The 13,964-nt window shown below is 39.4% G+C and overlaps 1 protein-coding gene across 1 annotated transcript in view; it reads right to left on the reverse strand.

Moving 5' to 3' along the window:
• LOC102180841 (multidrug resistance-associated protein 4-like) overlaps positions 1-13,964 on the reverse strand; it is a 169,069-nt gene that overhangs the window by 22,153 nt on the left and 132,952 nt on the right. The window contains exon 27 of the mRNA XM_018056301.1: positions 5,535-5,624. Coding sequence (XP_017911790.1) covers positions 5,535-5,624 — 90 coding nt within the window. The remainder of the gene's footprint in view (positions 1-5,534; positions 5,625-13,964) is intronic.

The raw sequence follows: 13,964 nt of genomic DNA on the forward strand, positions 1-13,964 counted from the left end.
TTGACCCTTACTCAGATGACATCTCGTCACTAATCTGTTTTTGATTTTTTTTTTTTTTTACTTTCCTTCAGGTTGTCTATATCTGCCTCATGAGGAATAAGGGTTTTGAGGAGAAATGTTTTTCAGAAAATGCTGCTTTCTGAGACTCTGTCTTCAATTTATGAATCAAGGATGGTTATGAGAATAATAAAATGTGAAGGCCCTCTGTGTGAAAGTGAAAGTTTCTCTGTCATGTCCAACTCTTGGAGACACCCATGCTCTGTAGCCTGCCAGGCTCCTCTGCCCATGGAATTCTCCAGGCCAGAATACTGGAATGGGTAGTCATTCCCTTCTTCAGGGGATCTTCCCAATCCAGGGATCAAGCTCAGGTCTCCTGCATTGCAGTCAGATTCTTCACCATCTGAGCCACCAGAGAAGCCCATGTGTAATCATATAATCAGGTTATAATTAAATATTAGGATAGAAAAAAAGACAACAGAGGCAGTAAACAATAATAACTAGGAGTTACAACCGGAAAATCTGAAAACATTAGAAAATAGTGTAATACTACTATTACATTTCTTGATTGAGATAACTATGTTATGTTTTATAAGATAACTGTGTTACGTTATCCTTGTTCTTTGGAGAAGGAAATGGCAACGCACTCCAGTATTACCTGGGAAATCCCACAGACAGAGGAGCCTGGTGGGTTATAGTCCATAGAGTCACAACGAGTTGGACACAACTGAGTAACTAAACAACAAAATAATCCTTGTTCTCACAAGGTGTACATTGTTGTTGTTGTTGTTTAGTTGCTAGGTTGTGTCTGACTCTTTGCAGATCCAAAGACTGTACCCCACCAACTATACCCCATGAGGCTCCTCTGTCCACAGGATTTCCCAAGCAAGAATATTGGAATAGGTTGCCATTTCTTTCTCCAGGGGATCTTTCTGACCCAGGGATCGAACTTGTGCCTCCCATGTCTCCTGCACTGGCAGGTGGATTATTTACCACAGAGCCACCTGAAATGTCTGGTGCCTTCTTACTCTCAGGTTAACTGTATGACTTTGGGTTCACAAGTTCAGTTCAGCATCATTTATAAACCAGTGTCCGGGTTTTTTTAGTTCACTTAAAAACTCTCTTCACTGTTTTAGTGATGCCTGTTAAGAGTAATAAATCATCCCATCATTCTGTTTCACTAGGAATTATTTCTTCATGATATTTGTACATTTTTCAATGGGCAATTTGATAGGTTTTCTTTTTAGTAAATCATAAAGAATATAACATTGCAAATCAGTTCAGTTCAGTCGCTCAATCGTGTCTGACTCTTTGCGACCCCATGGACTGCAGCACGCCAGGCCTCCCTGTCCATCACCAACTCCGAGTTTACTCAAACTCATGTCAATTGAGTCGGTGATGCAAGTGATGCAAATCAACTATACTCCAATTTAAAATTTTCTTTAAGTCATAAAGAAACAATTCCTAGGGAAACACAATGATGGGATGGTTTCTCACTAAGAGATATCACTAAAGGGTAAATTAACAGGGTCAGTTCCAAAAGCAACATGTGGAAACCACACACTTAACTTCGTGGGAGGGAAAAAACTCATGTTTCTTTTTATAGAAATTCCCAAATGTAGCTTAAATGAAAGTAGTTCTTGGTGTTGCCTGCCATTTCTACCACCTCATTTTTAGAATTGAGAGGCTACTAAATTTTATTTTAATTTTAGCTCCTACAGATGAATTAAGTATAAGTTTGGGCCAAGTTCAAAAATAGTTTTTAATGAGTTTTGTCTTCCAGTTCACAATTTCTCTGTCCATGGAACAATGTGTTCTAAAATTCTAGAATACTTTTACTACCTGAGAATCTGTGAAGACAGATCACAAGGTGAGGAAGAAATAGAACAATTTACCAAAATTTCCAGTTTTTTATGTCACAATTTCATCATTAAATCTGTTCTATAAGTCCAAGAACAGTGGATCATTCTTCTTTCTTTATATTTAATGGTTAACTCTTCTCCCCTCTTCTTTTCTAGAATTTCACTGTAGAAAGACTCACAAACTTATATGAGATCTGAGGTCCACTGCTTCTCATGTAGAAGGTGATGCAAATGGCCAAATTTGCATTCACAAGTTTGAACCCAACTTTAGGGAAATAAAATCCCCACAGTTGCTGGAAAGAGGTTGGGCATGTAAAGACTCAGTGCCAATATCCCTCAGAAACCAGAATTACTGGCTGGAGATTGTCAGGCCTCCAAATCTGCTTGTTTAGATTTAAAGCTCGTCTGTATATTACAGATTTTAGGCCTATCCTTGGAAGGATGACACTAAATGACAAAACACACCAATCCAAAACAACAATGGGAACAGTCACTTGAGTGGGGGTAAGCTCACATTCTTCTCCTCCACCATGTTGTCTCTTCCTCTAGCCACTTGAATTTGTGTTTAAAACAATTTTTTTTAAGGAATATGCCACAATTCTCTGAACTGACGAGATCAATCAAACATTTGGTACCTATTTGTTAAATATTTGGTACCTATTTATTATGTGCTTACTTTGTAAAATCAAAAGACTGAGCTAGGTTTTATGAGAAATTAGGAATCTGTTTATGATGTAGAAGTCTAGAGAGAGTTTTGGCCATCAGTAGGATTAATTTGCAAAACTAGGACAAATGCACAAAATAATCTGTACTACAATAAACAAACCATCAGTACCTTAACCGTCAAAACCCTTTTCATGCAAAGGTGAGGAGATTTAAAGACTCTGGACAAAGGGAAACATAACAAACAACAGAAAATTATCTGCAAATGAACCTATCCATATAAAAACTGATCCAAAGCTTTGGGGTCTCTTACCTGCATTCACACTGCTGCATTAAAATGGCAAGGTCATCAATAAATAATGAACATTATATTCCAACCATAAAATTTATAAATACTTTCTTATAAACTTCATAGCATTTTATTAGTTATGTTTTCATTTATCTTTCAGTTAATAATAAAAAACTACTATGGTCTCCACTTAGTAGATGTTCCTGAAGATCAGAGAAATAAAATGAACATTGGAAGGTAATTATTTCCCTAGATCACTTAGTAGAATTTGGACCCATAATTTTAACATCTAGTTTAGTGCTCTACTGAGGACAAGTAGATAATGTACCTAGTTGCTTTGGCTTCTAGGGAAAAAGCTAAAATGAAAGTACAAGGCATTATCTTGTTGGTTTTCACTACTATTGCTATACACATTTTAATTTACCCATGTACCTATATCATCAATGTTCTCCTCAGTTCAGTTCAGTCGCTCAGTAGTGTCCGACTCTTTGCGATGCCATGAATTGCAGCATGCCAGGCCTCCCTGTCCATCACCATCACCCGGAGTTCACTCAGACTCACGTTCATCGAGTCTGTGATGCCATCCAGCCATCTCATCCTCGGTCGTCCCCTTCTCCTCCTGCCCCCAATCCCTCCCAGCATCACAGTCTTTGCCAATGAGTCAACTTCGCATGAGCTGGCCAAAGTACTGGAGTTTCTGCTTTAGCATCATTCCTTCCAAAGAAATCCCAGGGCTGATCTCCTTCAGAATGGACGGGTTGGATCTCCTTGCTGTCCAAGGGACTCTAAACAGTCTTCTCCAACACCACAGTTCAAAAGTATCAATTCTTTGGCGCTCAGCCTTCTTCACAGTCCAACTTTCACATCCATACATGACCACAGGAAAAACCAGAGCCTTGACTAGACGGTTGGTCATAACTTTTGTTCCAAGGAGTAAGTGTCTGTTAATTTCATGGCTGCAGTCACCATATGCAGTGATTTTGGAGCCCCCAAAAATAAAGCCTGACACTGTACCCACTGTTTCCCCATCTATTTCCCATGAAGTGATGGGACCAGATGCCATGATCTTCATTTTCTGAATGTTGAGCTTTAAGCCAACTTTTTCACTCTCCACTTTCACTTTCATCAAGAGGCTTTTGAGTTCCTCTTCACTTTCTGCCATAAGGGTGGTGTCATCTGCATATCTGAGGTTATTCATGTTTCTCCTGACTATCTTGATTCCAGCTTGTGTTTCTTCCAGTCCAGCGTTTCTCATGATGTACTCTGCATATAAGTTAAATAATCAGGGTGACAATATACAGCCTTGACGTACTCCTTTTCCTATTTGGAACCAGTCTGTTGTTCCATTTCCAGTTCTGTTGCTTCCTGACCTGCATACAGATTTCTCAAGAGGCAGGTCAGGTGGTCTGGTATTCCCATCTCTTTCAGAATTTTCCAGTTTATTGTGATACACACAGTCAAAGGCTTTGGCATAGTCAAGAAAGCAAAAATAGATGTTTTTCTGGAACTCTCTTGCTTTTTCCATGATCCATCGGATGTTGGCAATTTGATCTCTGGTTCCTCTGCCTTTTCTAAAACCAGCTTGAACATCAGGAAGTTCACGGTTCACGTATTGCTGAAGCCTAGCTTGGAGAATTTTGAGCATTACTTTACTAGCCTGTGAAATGAGTGCAATTGTTTAGTAGTTTGAGCATAGCATTCTTTGGCATTGCCTTTCTTTGGGATTGGAATGAAAACTGACCTTTTCCAGTCCTGTGGCCACTGCTGAGTTTTCCAAATTTGCTGGCATATTGAGTGCAGCACTTTCACAGCATCATCTTTTAGGATTTGAAACAGCTCAACTGGAATGCCATCACCTCCACTAGCTTTGTTCATAGTGATGCTTTCTAAGGCCCACTTGACTTCACATTCCAGGATGTCTGGCTCTAGATGAGTGATCGCACCATTGTGATTATCTGGGTCGTGAAGATCTTTTTTTGTACAGTTCTTCTGTGTATTCTTGCCACCTCTTCTTAATATCTTCTGCTTCTGTTAGGTCCAGACCGTTTCTGTCCTTTATCGAGCCCATCTTTGCATGAAATGTTCCCTTGATATCTCTAATTTTCTTGAAGAGATCTCTAGTCTTTCCCATTCTGTTGTTTTCCTCTATTTATTTGCACTGATCGCTGAAGAAGGCTTTCTTATCTCTTCTTGCTGTTCTTTGGAACTCTTCATTCAGATGCTTATATCTTTCCTTTTCTCCTTTGCTTTTCGCCTCTCTTCTTCTCACAGCTATTTGTAAGGCCTCCCCAGACAGCCATTTTGCTTTTTTGCATTTCTTTTCCATGGGGATGGTCTTGATCCCTGTCTGCTGTACAATGTCACGAATCTCATTCCATAGTTCCTCAGGCACTCTATCAGATATAGGCCCTTAAATCTATTTCTCACTTCCACTGTATAATCATAAGGGATTTGATTTAGGTCATACCTGAATGGTCTAATGGTTTTCCCTACTTTCTTCAATTTGAGTCTGAATTTGGTAATAATGAGTTCATGATCTGAGACACAATTCAATTAAACCAATAGGCTTTCCTTAATTACCTGTAATGCTATATATGTACATACAAATATACTGATGCTAGCGAGCCTGGTGGACTGCTGTCTATTGGTCGCACAGAGTTGGACACGACTGAAGCGACTTAGCGGCAGCAGCAGCAGCAAGTTAATTACATTACATAAATTACCTCTTCTAAGGCATTCCACAGTTCCTCATCCGTATGCTCATTATGGAGATCCAGATTTTCCCTCATTGTTCCAGTGAATAAAATAGATTCCTAAATAGGCCAAAATAGGGAATGCTATTACTTTATTATTCACTTTATTCCAATGCTTACATAACAGAATTAAAATACCCAAAAAAGCAAAATTCACTATAGTCATTAATAATAAGGTTGTAAATGCTTATTTACAGTTTCTCTAAATTAATTTTTCACAGTACAAAGTATGCTCTGAGAAATGGAGTATTTTCTGTCATATCAATAAACAGGGATGTCATAGCCATCAGTGATTAAGGCCCTCCAAATGTGAATTTCTGAGCCTGGAGGGTATCCATAAAGAAACAATGCCTGCTATCCAACAGCTAGCAGCCATTCCGAATGGTAAGCACCAAGGAGCTGGGATGGACGATATGAAAAATGTGGGATACTGGCTCCAGATAGCTGAGATGCATATGACAGGGATAATTTCAGTGAGGCCAGAATCTTGCATCTTCCCATATATGGAAAGACACTAAATTCCTTAACTTGGGATATCTGGTTTTCCTTAATTAACAATAATCTTTTGATGTTCAGACTACCAGCCCCTTGTTGCAAACTTCTATATAACACGACTCCTCTCCCCACCACCAACCCACTGCCTCAGAATAGTTCTTGAGATGCTGTGTCCCTGGCTTGAAGTCCTAAAAATTTCCACCAAATAAAACATAACTCTCAACTTTTAGATTGTGACAATTTTTTTTAAGTCAACAGCTTCAAAATACCTTTCAGACCACTGAACACTAACAAAAAGAGTGTTGAAATGCATTATCTTAAGAAGAAACTGGAGAAGAGAAAGATTTTATTTAAAAAAAAAAGTGTCTTCCTGCTAATATCTACTCAGACTAAAAGACAAAGATATAATTATTTGAATAACTTTACAACACGAGAGCTGGGTAAATTCAGTCTTGGTATGCTACTGCTAAATACCAAGAGCATGATTAGTTGAAGTTTGTGGCTCAAAGAAAAACTGCTAAATTTTTCACATTTGCACTGAAGAATAAAGTAGGCTGTTTTCCCTGCTGGTAAAACAGTATTCTTGGATAGGGACTCTCTCCACAGGTGTGAATGGAACATCCCCACACATGCAAAGAAAACGTCAGCTCCTGGGGTCTGCGGCTCCTCTGTCCATGGAGAGATATCCTCTGATTCTTCACCAGCTGGTCCCCACATTCTCTCACCTGTGCATTAGGATGACTTGCCTCACAGAACCTCATTATTAACTGCAAGCTCAGGATGACCTGAAACCCATTGTGACATGAACCATAATAAAACCATTTTAATTTAAATAGCTCTTCCTATTCATCTGCATCATGAGGAGCCACAAGTAAATTATTCTGGACATATTTGCCTCCTCTGGTTTTCAAGAGAGAATCTTGTACATAAGCTCATATAGGTCATTTACATTTTCTTCTGGAAGGCTCTAGTAAGAATATGAGCAGCAGCGAAGAGCCCAAAAGGCTCCTTTCAGTGAAGGGGGCACAACAAGGGAATGTACACATGTGGGAACAAGAGATCTGACTCTTTCTTCCACAAGTGCCTGGAACTGCTCAGAATCAAAACGTTCAAATCCCGCCTGGCCTTGGGGCTGGACTTGCCTCCTCAATTCACAAAAGCCTGAGAAGAAAGATGAAGAAGACAGGCATTTCTTTTCTCCAACCTTGAAGAAAAATGACACTCAGAAAGCCTCCTGTACCTTCTTTCCTTATTGTCTTAGTTTAAAATCTGGTGAGAGAGAAATGGATGCAAAAGACACAAGGCATGTCACCAAAAAAGATGTATCCCTAAACAAAACCTAAATTTTAAAAGACATTATAAAGGCAGTTTCATTTGCACGAAGTTAATTATGTGGCCAACATTTCCCCAAAGCACTGAAAATCACTGGTCATAGGACGTTTCAAAGTGATTATTGTATTGAACTGAAAAATACTGAGGCCCAGGTTTTAAGTCTCCCTTAAAACTCTGGAATTTAGGATCAAAGACTACCCAAGTGTCAAACCAATGGTAGGAATTCCTTGTCAATGGACTAAAATTATTTTACTTCAGATTTTTAAAAATATTTCTTAATTTTTGCAATTATCAACTCTAAGTTTCCAACAAGGTAGGCTATCTCTCTCCCTTTAGCTGTCTTCATGAGGTTTACACAAATGATGTGGCCAGACAAGAGAAGGATGGTGCCCAATATTCCTCCCTTCCCTCTGACACTCCTCCACCTCTGGGGCCCAAGATGAAGAAGGGACTCTTCAAGGACTAGTGATCCAGGAGATTTGTTGTTCAGTTGCTCAGATGTTTGACTCTTTGCAACCCCACGGACTGCAGCACTCCAGGATTCCCTCTCCTTCACTATCTAACAGAGTTTTCTCAAATTCATAAAGGGACAGAAAGAGGCCAGGTTAGTGAGCCAGCTTTAAGCCCAGCTGGGAGAAGTGAGACAGGGTCTCTTTGCTTACAACAACGACATGAACGTTTCTTTGCCCATCACAGCTATGTGACCTGAACATTTTTCCCTTCAGGTTTCTCTCATAGAGAAAATTTACATCCTGTAAGAGGTCTAAGGTTTGAAGTGTCAACCTGCTTTTCAAAGTACACTCTACAAAGGCAATACCTGAACTATTCTACAAAAAAAAAACAAACAAACAAACAAACAAAAAAACCCCACAACTTCCTTGATTTAGAAGACAGACCTTCCTTCCTTTATTCCCTGGACAATGAAAGGGCTCACAGTATTAGCACACTTGTGAAGAATGGTTTTGGTCGTTTATGAGTCACAGGGCCTCAATTTAACGTTCAACCACCATTTACTGTTTGTAGATTTTTTGATGACCATTCTGACCGGTGAAAGGTGATACCTTATTATAGTTTTGACTTGCATTTTAAGTATAATGAATGATGTTGAGCATCTTTACCTATATCACTGTTGGTGGCAATGCAAATTAAATAATTATTTATTTATTTTGGGATGTGCTGGGTTTTTGTTGTTGCCTGTGTTTCAGGGGCTATTCTCCAGTTGGAATGTGCAGGCTTCTCACTGCAGGGGCTTCTCTTATTGTGGAGCACAGACTCTAGGCACATGAGCTTCAGTAGTTGCAACTCCTGGGCTCAGCAGTTGTGGGGCACAGTCTGTAGAGCACAGGCTCAATAGTTGTGGGGCACAAGCTTAGTTGCTCTGTGGCATGTGGGATCTTCCCAAATCAGGGATCAAACACATATCTTCTGCACTGGCAGGCAGATTCTTTACCACTAAGCCACTGGGAAAGCCCTGTGAATGTAAACTGATACAGCCACTATGGAGAACAGTATGGTGGTGGGGGTGGTTTAGTCACTAAGTGGTGTCCTACTCTTGTGACCCCATGGACTGTAGCCCTGCCAGGCTCCTCTGTCCATGGGATTCTCCAGGCAAGAACACTGGAGTGGGTTGCCATTTCCCTCTCCAGGAGAGCAGTATGGTGATTCTTTAAAAACCTAGGAATAAAACTACCATATGAACCAGCAATGCCACTACTGGGCATATATCCTAAGAAAATCATAATTCAAAAAGACACATGCGCCCTAATGTTCACAGCAGCACTATTTACGATAGGATATGAGAACAAGCTAGGTTTCAGATGGACAGATGAATGGATAAAGAAGTTGTGATACATATATACAATGGAATATTATTACTCAGTTACAAAAAGGAATGAGTTCTAATGAGCTCTACTGAATTCACCTCACTAGAACTGAATGAGTTCAATTCTAGTGAGGTGAGTGAATCTAGAGCCTGTTTTACAGAGTGAAGTAAGTCAGAAAGAGAAAAATAAATACTATATATTAATGCATATATGTGAAATCCAGAAAAGTGATATGATGAACCTATTTACAGGACAGAAATAGAGACACAGACATAGAGAACAGACTTGTTGATACACAGAAGAGGAAGGTGAGAGTGGGAAAAATTGAGAGAGTGGTGTTGACATGTATACTACCATGTATAAGATAGCTAGTGGGAAACAACTATTTAGTGCAGGGAACTCAACTTAATGCTCTATGATGACCTAGAGAGGTGGGGTGGTGGGATGGGGGAGGGAGGCTCAAGAAGGAGGGGGATACATGTGTATATATGGGTGATACAGGATTGAGGGCAGGAGGAGAAGGGGGCAACAGAGGATGAGATGGTCGGATGGCATCACTGATTCAATGGACCTGAATTTGGGCAAACTCCAGGAGATGGTGAGGGACAGAGAGGCCTAGCGTCCTGCAGTCTGTGGGGTCACAAAGAGTTGGACAAGACTTGGCAACTGAACAACAACAAAAATGACAGCATGGCTGTCATGGTGTTGTACAGCAGAAACAAACACAACATTGTAAAGCAATTATCCTCCAATTAAAAATAATCTGAAAAAAGCATATGTATAATTGAAACACTTTCCTGTACACCTGAGACTAACATAATATTGTAAGTCAATTAAACTTCAATTTAAAAAGAGAGTTGTATGCTTTATTTATATAAGAAATGTTCAACTTTTTCATCTAGTTTAACAGCTCTAAAATTTGAATGGTGAAAGAATGTTTTCATGTAATTATTCATGTTTGTAAGTTGTAGATGTTTTTAAATGACTTAAACTCAAATTTTTAATGGCTGTACACTACTTATGAGAGTTCAAAATTTAGAAATCTTTACATGGCAGTAATTTTTGCTTACACGTGACTGTAATAAATCTATGTGAGTATGAAAAAAGTTCAGTCACTTATTTCATAATCAGGGCTCTTTCTATTGTCACCTTCCCCATCTTCTTCCCTGTAGGAAACTCCTTGAAGGTGATGAAACTCTCCAAACGCTGTGGGACTAACGTGACATTCTTTGCAAAAAGAGGAGAGCCCTTGACCAACAACTCCATCTGCTTCATGCTAAGCTTTAATCAGAGACCTCAGATACTATGTAGACCTTAAGGAGGTTCTGGTAATTATCACCAATACACTGCTGATTGTCATAAAAAGAAAAAAACAAAAACAAAAAACAAAAAACTAAGTTTAAGCATTTCCTATTGCAATAAGGGTCCCCACTTCAGTCTACACTGTCAGTCTAAAAGGACATATTGGGCAATTATGAGTGTTCATTTAGCAGTATTAATGGAAGAACATATTTTAGTAAGTAAGGATATTTCTCTGTTATGATGTGCCAAATATATGACATGCTAAAACTCCAATACTTTGGCCACCTGATATGAAAAACCAACTCATTGGAAAAGACCCTGATGCTAGGAAAGATTGAAGGCAAAAGAAGAAGAGGTCAGCAGAGAATAAAGACAGGTAGAAAGCATCACCACTTCAATGGACATGAATTTGAGCAAACTCCAGGAGATAGTAAAGGACAGGGGAGCCTGGCAAGTGGCACTTCACGGGGTTGCAAAGAATCAGACATGACTTAGTGTCTGAACAACAAGAGCAACAAAATTTCAATTAAAAGTTGAATGAAAAGAATGATTTATTACAACATTAACTGATTGAACCTACAATTTTCTTTAAAGTCAGCAGGCAATTTGTGAACAATGTCTGTTTTAATATGTCATTGTGTTTCATGTGTGGTGTTCATTTCATTTCTACTCACTCTACTTTCATCACTTGCCAAATAAGAAACCATTATATTATCTTCAAAAGGTAATAAAAGTGCTGACAAACACATACTGCAAGGGCAGATAAGGGTCAAATGAATGACTCTTATTTCTGATAGATACTTATTATTTAAAGTTTCTACCTCCAATCATGAAGTTAGTAAACTAATCTGATAAATAAGGGTTGTAAAAATATTTATAAGGGACTTCCCTGTTGGTACAGTAGCTAAGAATCCACCTGCCAGTGCAGGGGACACAGGTTCAATCCCTGGTCTGGGAAGGTTCCATATACTATGGAGCAACTAAGCTGGTGCACCAGAGCTACTGAATCCATGCTCTGGAGCCCTCAAGCCACAACTATGGAGCCTGCATGCTTCAACTACTAAAGCCCATTCGCCTAGAGCCTGTGCTCTGCAACGAGAGAAGCCACTGCAGTGAGAAGCCTGTGCACCATAGTGAAGAGTAGCCCCCACTCACTGCAAACTATAGAAATGCAGCTCAAAGCAACAAAGACCCAGTGCAGCCAAATAAATAAATAAGTTTTTTAAATGTTTGTAGGCAGAACACTTTAGTGTAGAGATTTATGGCAGGATGTACAACCTATGTGTAAATATACACCAAATTTATTGGCCCATGTATACTTTTTCTAAAGGTACACAGCTAAACCTCACTTAATAAAGCTTAGCTGGCACAGAAGTTAGGGGGAAAATACTGTTATTCAATGTAATATTTTAAATGGAGCATTAGTTTCAAAACTGTTTATCATCATGGTTTAAAGTTCATACATTTAAAATTTAATCCTAGTATGCCATGTGAAAGTAAAAGTGAAGTCGCTCAGTTGTGTCCGACCCTTAGTGACCCCATGGACTGCAGCCCACCAGGCTCCTCCATCCATGGGATTTTCCAGGCAAGAGTACTGGAGTGGGTTGCCATTGCCTTCGCCACTAGTATGCCATACTCAGTTGTAATTTTTTCCTTTGTCATTTAACATAAATTCATATTAGGCATGTGACCCAACAATGGCCATTCTGAAACAGCATTTACTGTAGTAAACTGATAATCCCTTGGCACAACTGTAAGACTGGAAACTGCAATCTTAGTGGACTGCTGCTGGAAGACAAGACCCTCATTATTTTACAAAGAAATCCTACTCACTAATCTTCAGAGGCCTAACACACTCTGAGATGAAGGCAAAACCATACAAGTGGTTACAAAGCAGATAATCCTTTCAGTCCCAAATCAGTAATCTGCCCTCCACTATAGCATATCCTCACAGAAGCTACTGCTGCTGTTTCCTAAGAGCTACATTCTCATCTCTAACATGAAGATCTTTCTTAAGGGAAAGCTTATCTCCCTGTTTCCAGAATAAGAAAATCACCTGAAGTCACTTTTAATCTTGGTTTCTGTTTTTTTTTTAATCCTGTAATGTCTGAATGAACTGATCATCATCCATATTCAGAAGAAAAAGATATTATTTGCCAACAAAGGAAGAAGAATTTAAGTCATGTAAAGTCCTGTTTCAGGGGCTCAAGGGAGCAGTTCCAAGGGATTTAATGAAGACTTCAGGGTAAGAAACAAAGGGCTGACTGTATTAGGCTAGAACCCAGTTATATTTCCTTACTAGTATTCTCCCTCTCAGTTTTGTTCGCAACAAGAAAAAAGATGGGGGGTAGGGGTGGGGAGAAAGCAGGTAATCAGGAAGAAGTCTTAGAGAGAGAGCTCTGGTTCACCCTTCAACCTATTGAAGAAAACTCAGGGAATAGAAATACCAAAAGTACACAGTGGGATGTTTAAAAAACACTTAGCTTTTGCTTTTTTTTTTTTTTAAGCCTATAAAATATTAAAAAATGAATCTGTTTAAACATGAGAAAGATGATGACTGCTGATCTGTACCAACACTTGGGTTGTACTCATAAATACTGAATTTGCACAGAATCCCACTTCATCTGAAAACAATTTATTTGTGCCACTATCATAAGGGGTTCTAGGTTTTGAGAATCACCCAAAGAGGTTTTCAAATCTGTTTTTCAAGATCTCTTCCGATAAGCAGGCTTTGTTGTTGTTGTTGTTCAGTCACTAAACTGTGTCCTACTCTTTTGCAACCCCAGGGACTGTAGCCCACCAGTTTCCTCTGTCCATGGAATTTCCCAGGCAAGAATACTATAGTGGGTTGCCATTTCCTTTTCTAGGGGATCTTCCCAACTCAGGGATCAAACCTATGTCTCCTGAGCTAGCAGTCAGATTCTTTACCATCAAGCCACCAGAGGAACTATACTTCAATTAAAAAAAAATAAACAGACACACACAAAACTTGTATCCAGGCTTGGCCCCTTACTTGGTAAAAGGAATAAGCTCCCAGAGACTCAGTTTTTTAATTTTTCAAGTAAGGATAACAACAGAAGTGTGAAAATTAAGCAAGAAATGTGTTAGTTCAGTTGAGTTGCTCAGTTGTATCTGACTCTCTGCAACCCCATGGACTGCAGCATGCCAGGCCTCCCTGTCCATCACCAACTCCCAGAGTTTACTCAAACTCATGTCCATTGAGTTGGTCCCAACCATCTCATCCTCTGTCATCCCCTTCTCCTGCCTTCAGTCTTTCCTAGCATCAGGGTCTTTTCCAATGAGTCCATTCTTCACATCAGGTGGCCAACGTATTGGAGTTTCAGCTTCAGCATCAGTCCTTCCAATGAATATTCAGGACTGATTTCTTTTAGGATGGACTGGTTGGATCTCCTTGCAGTCCAAGGGACTCTCAAGAGTCTTCTCTAAC

Source organism: Capra hircus, chromosome 12 (assembly GCF_001704415.2).
Source record: "Capra hircus breed San Clemente chromosome 12, ASM170441v1, whole genome shotgun sequence".
Lineage (NCBI taxonomy): Eukaryota > Metazoa > Chordata > Mammalia > Artiodactyla > Bovidae > Capra > Capra hircus.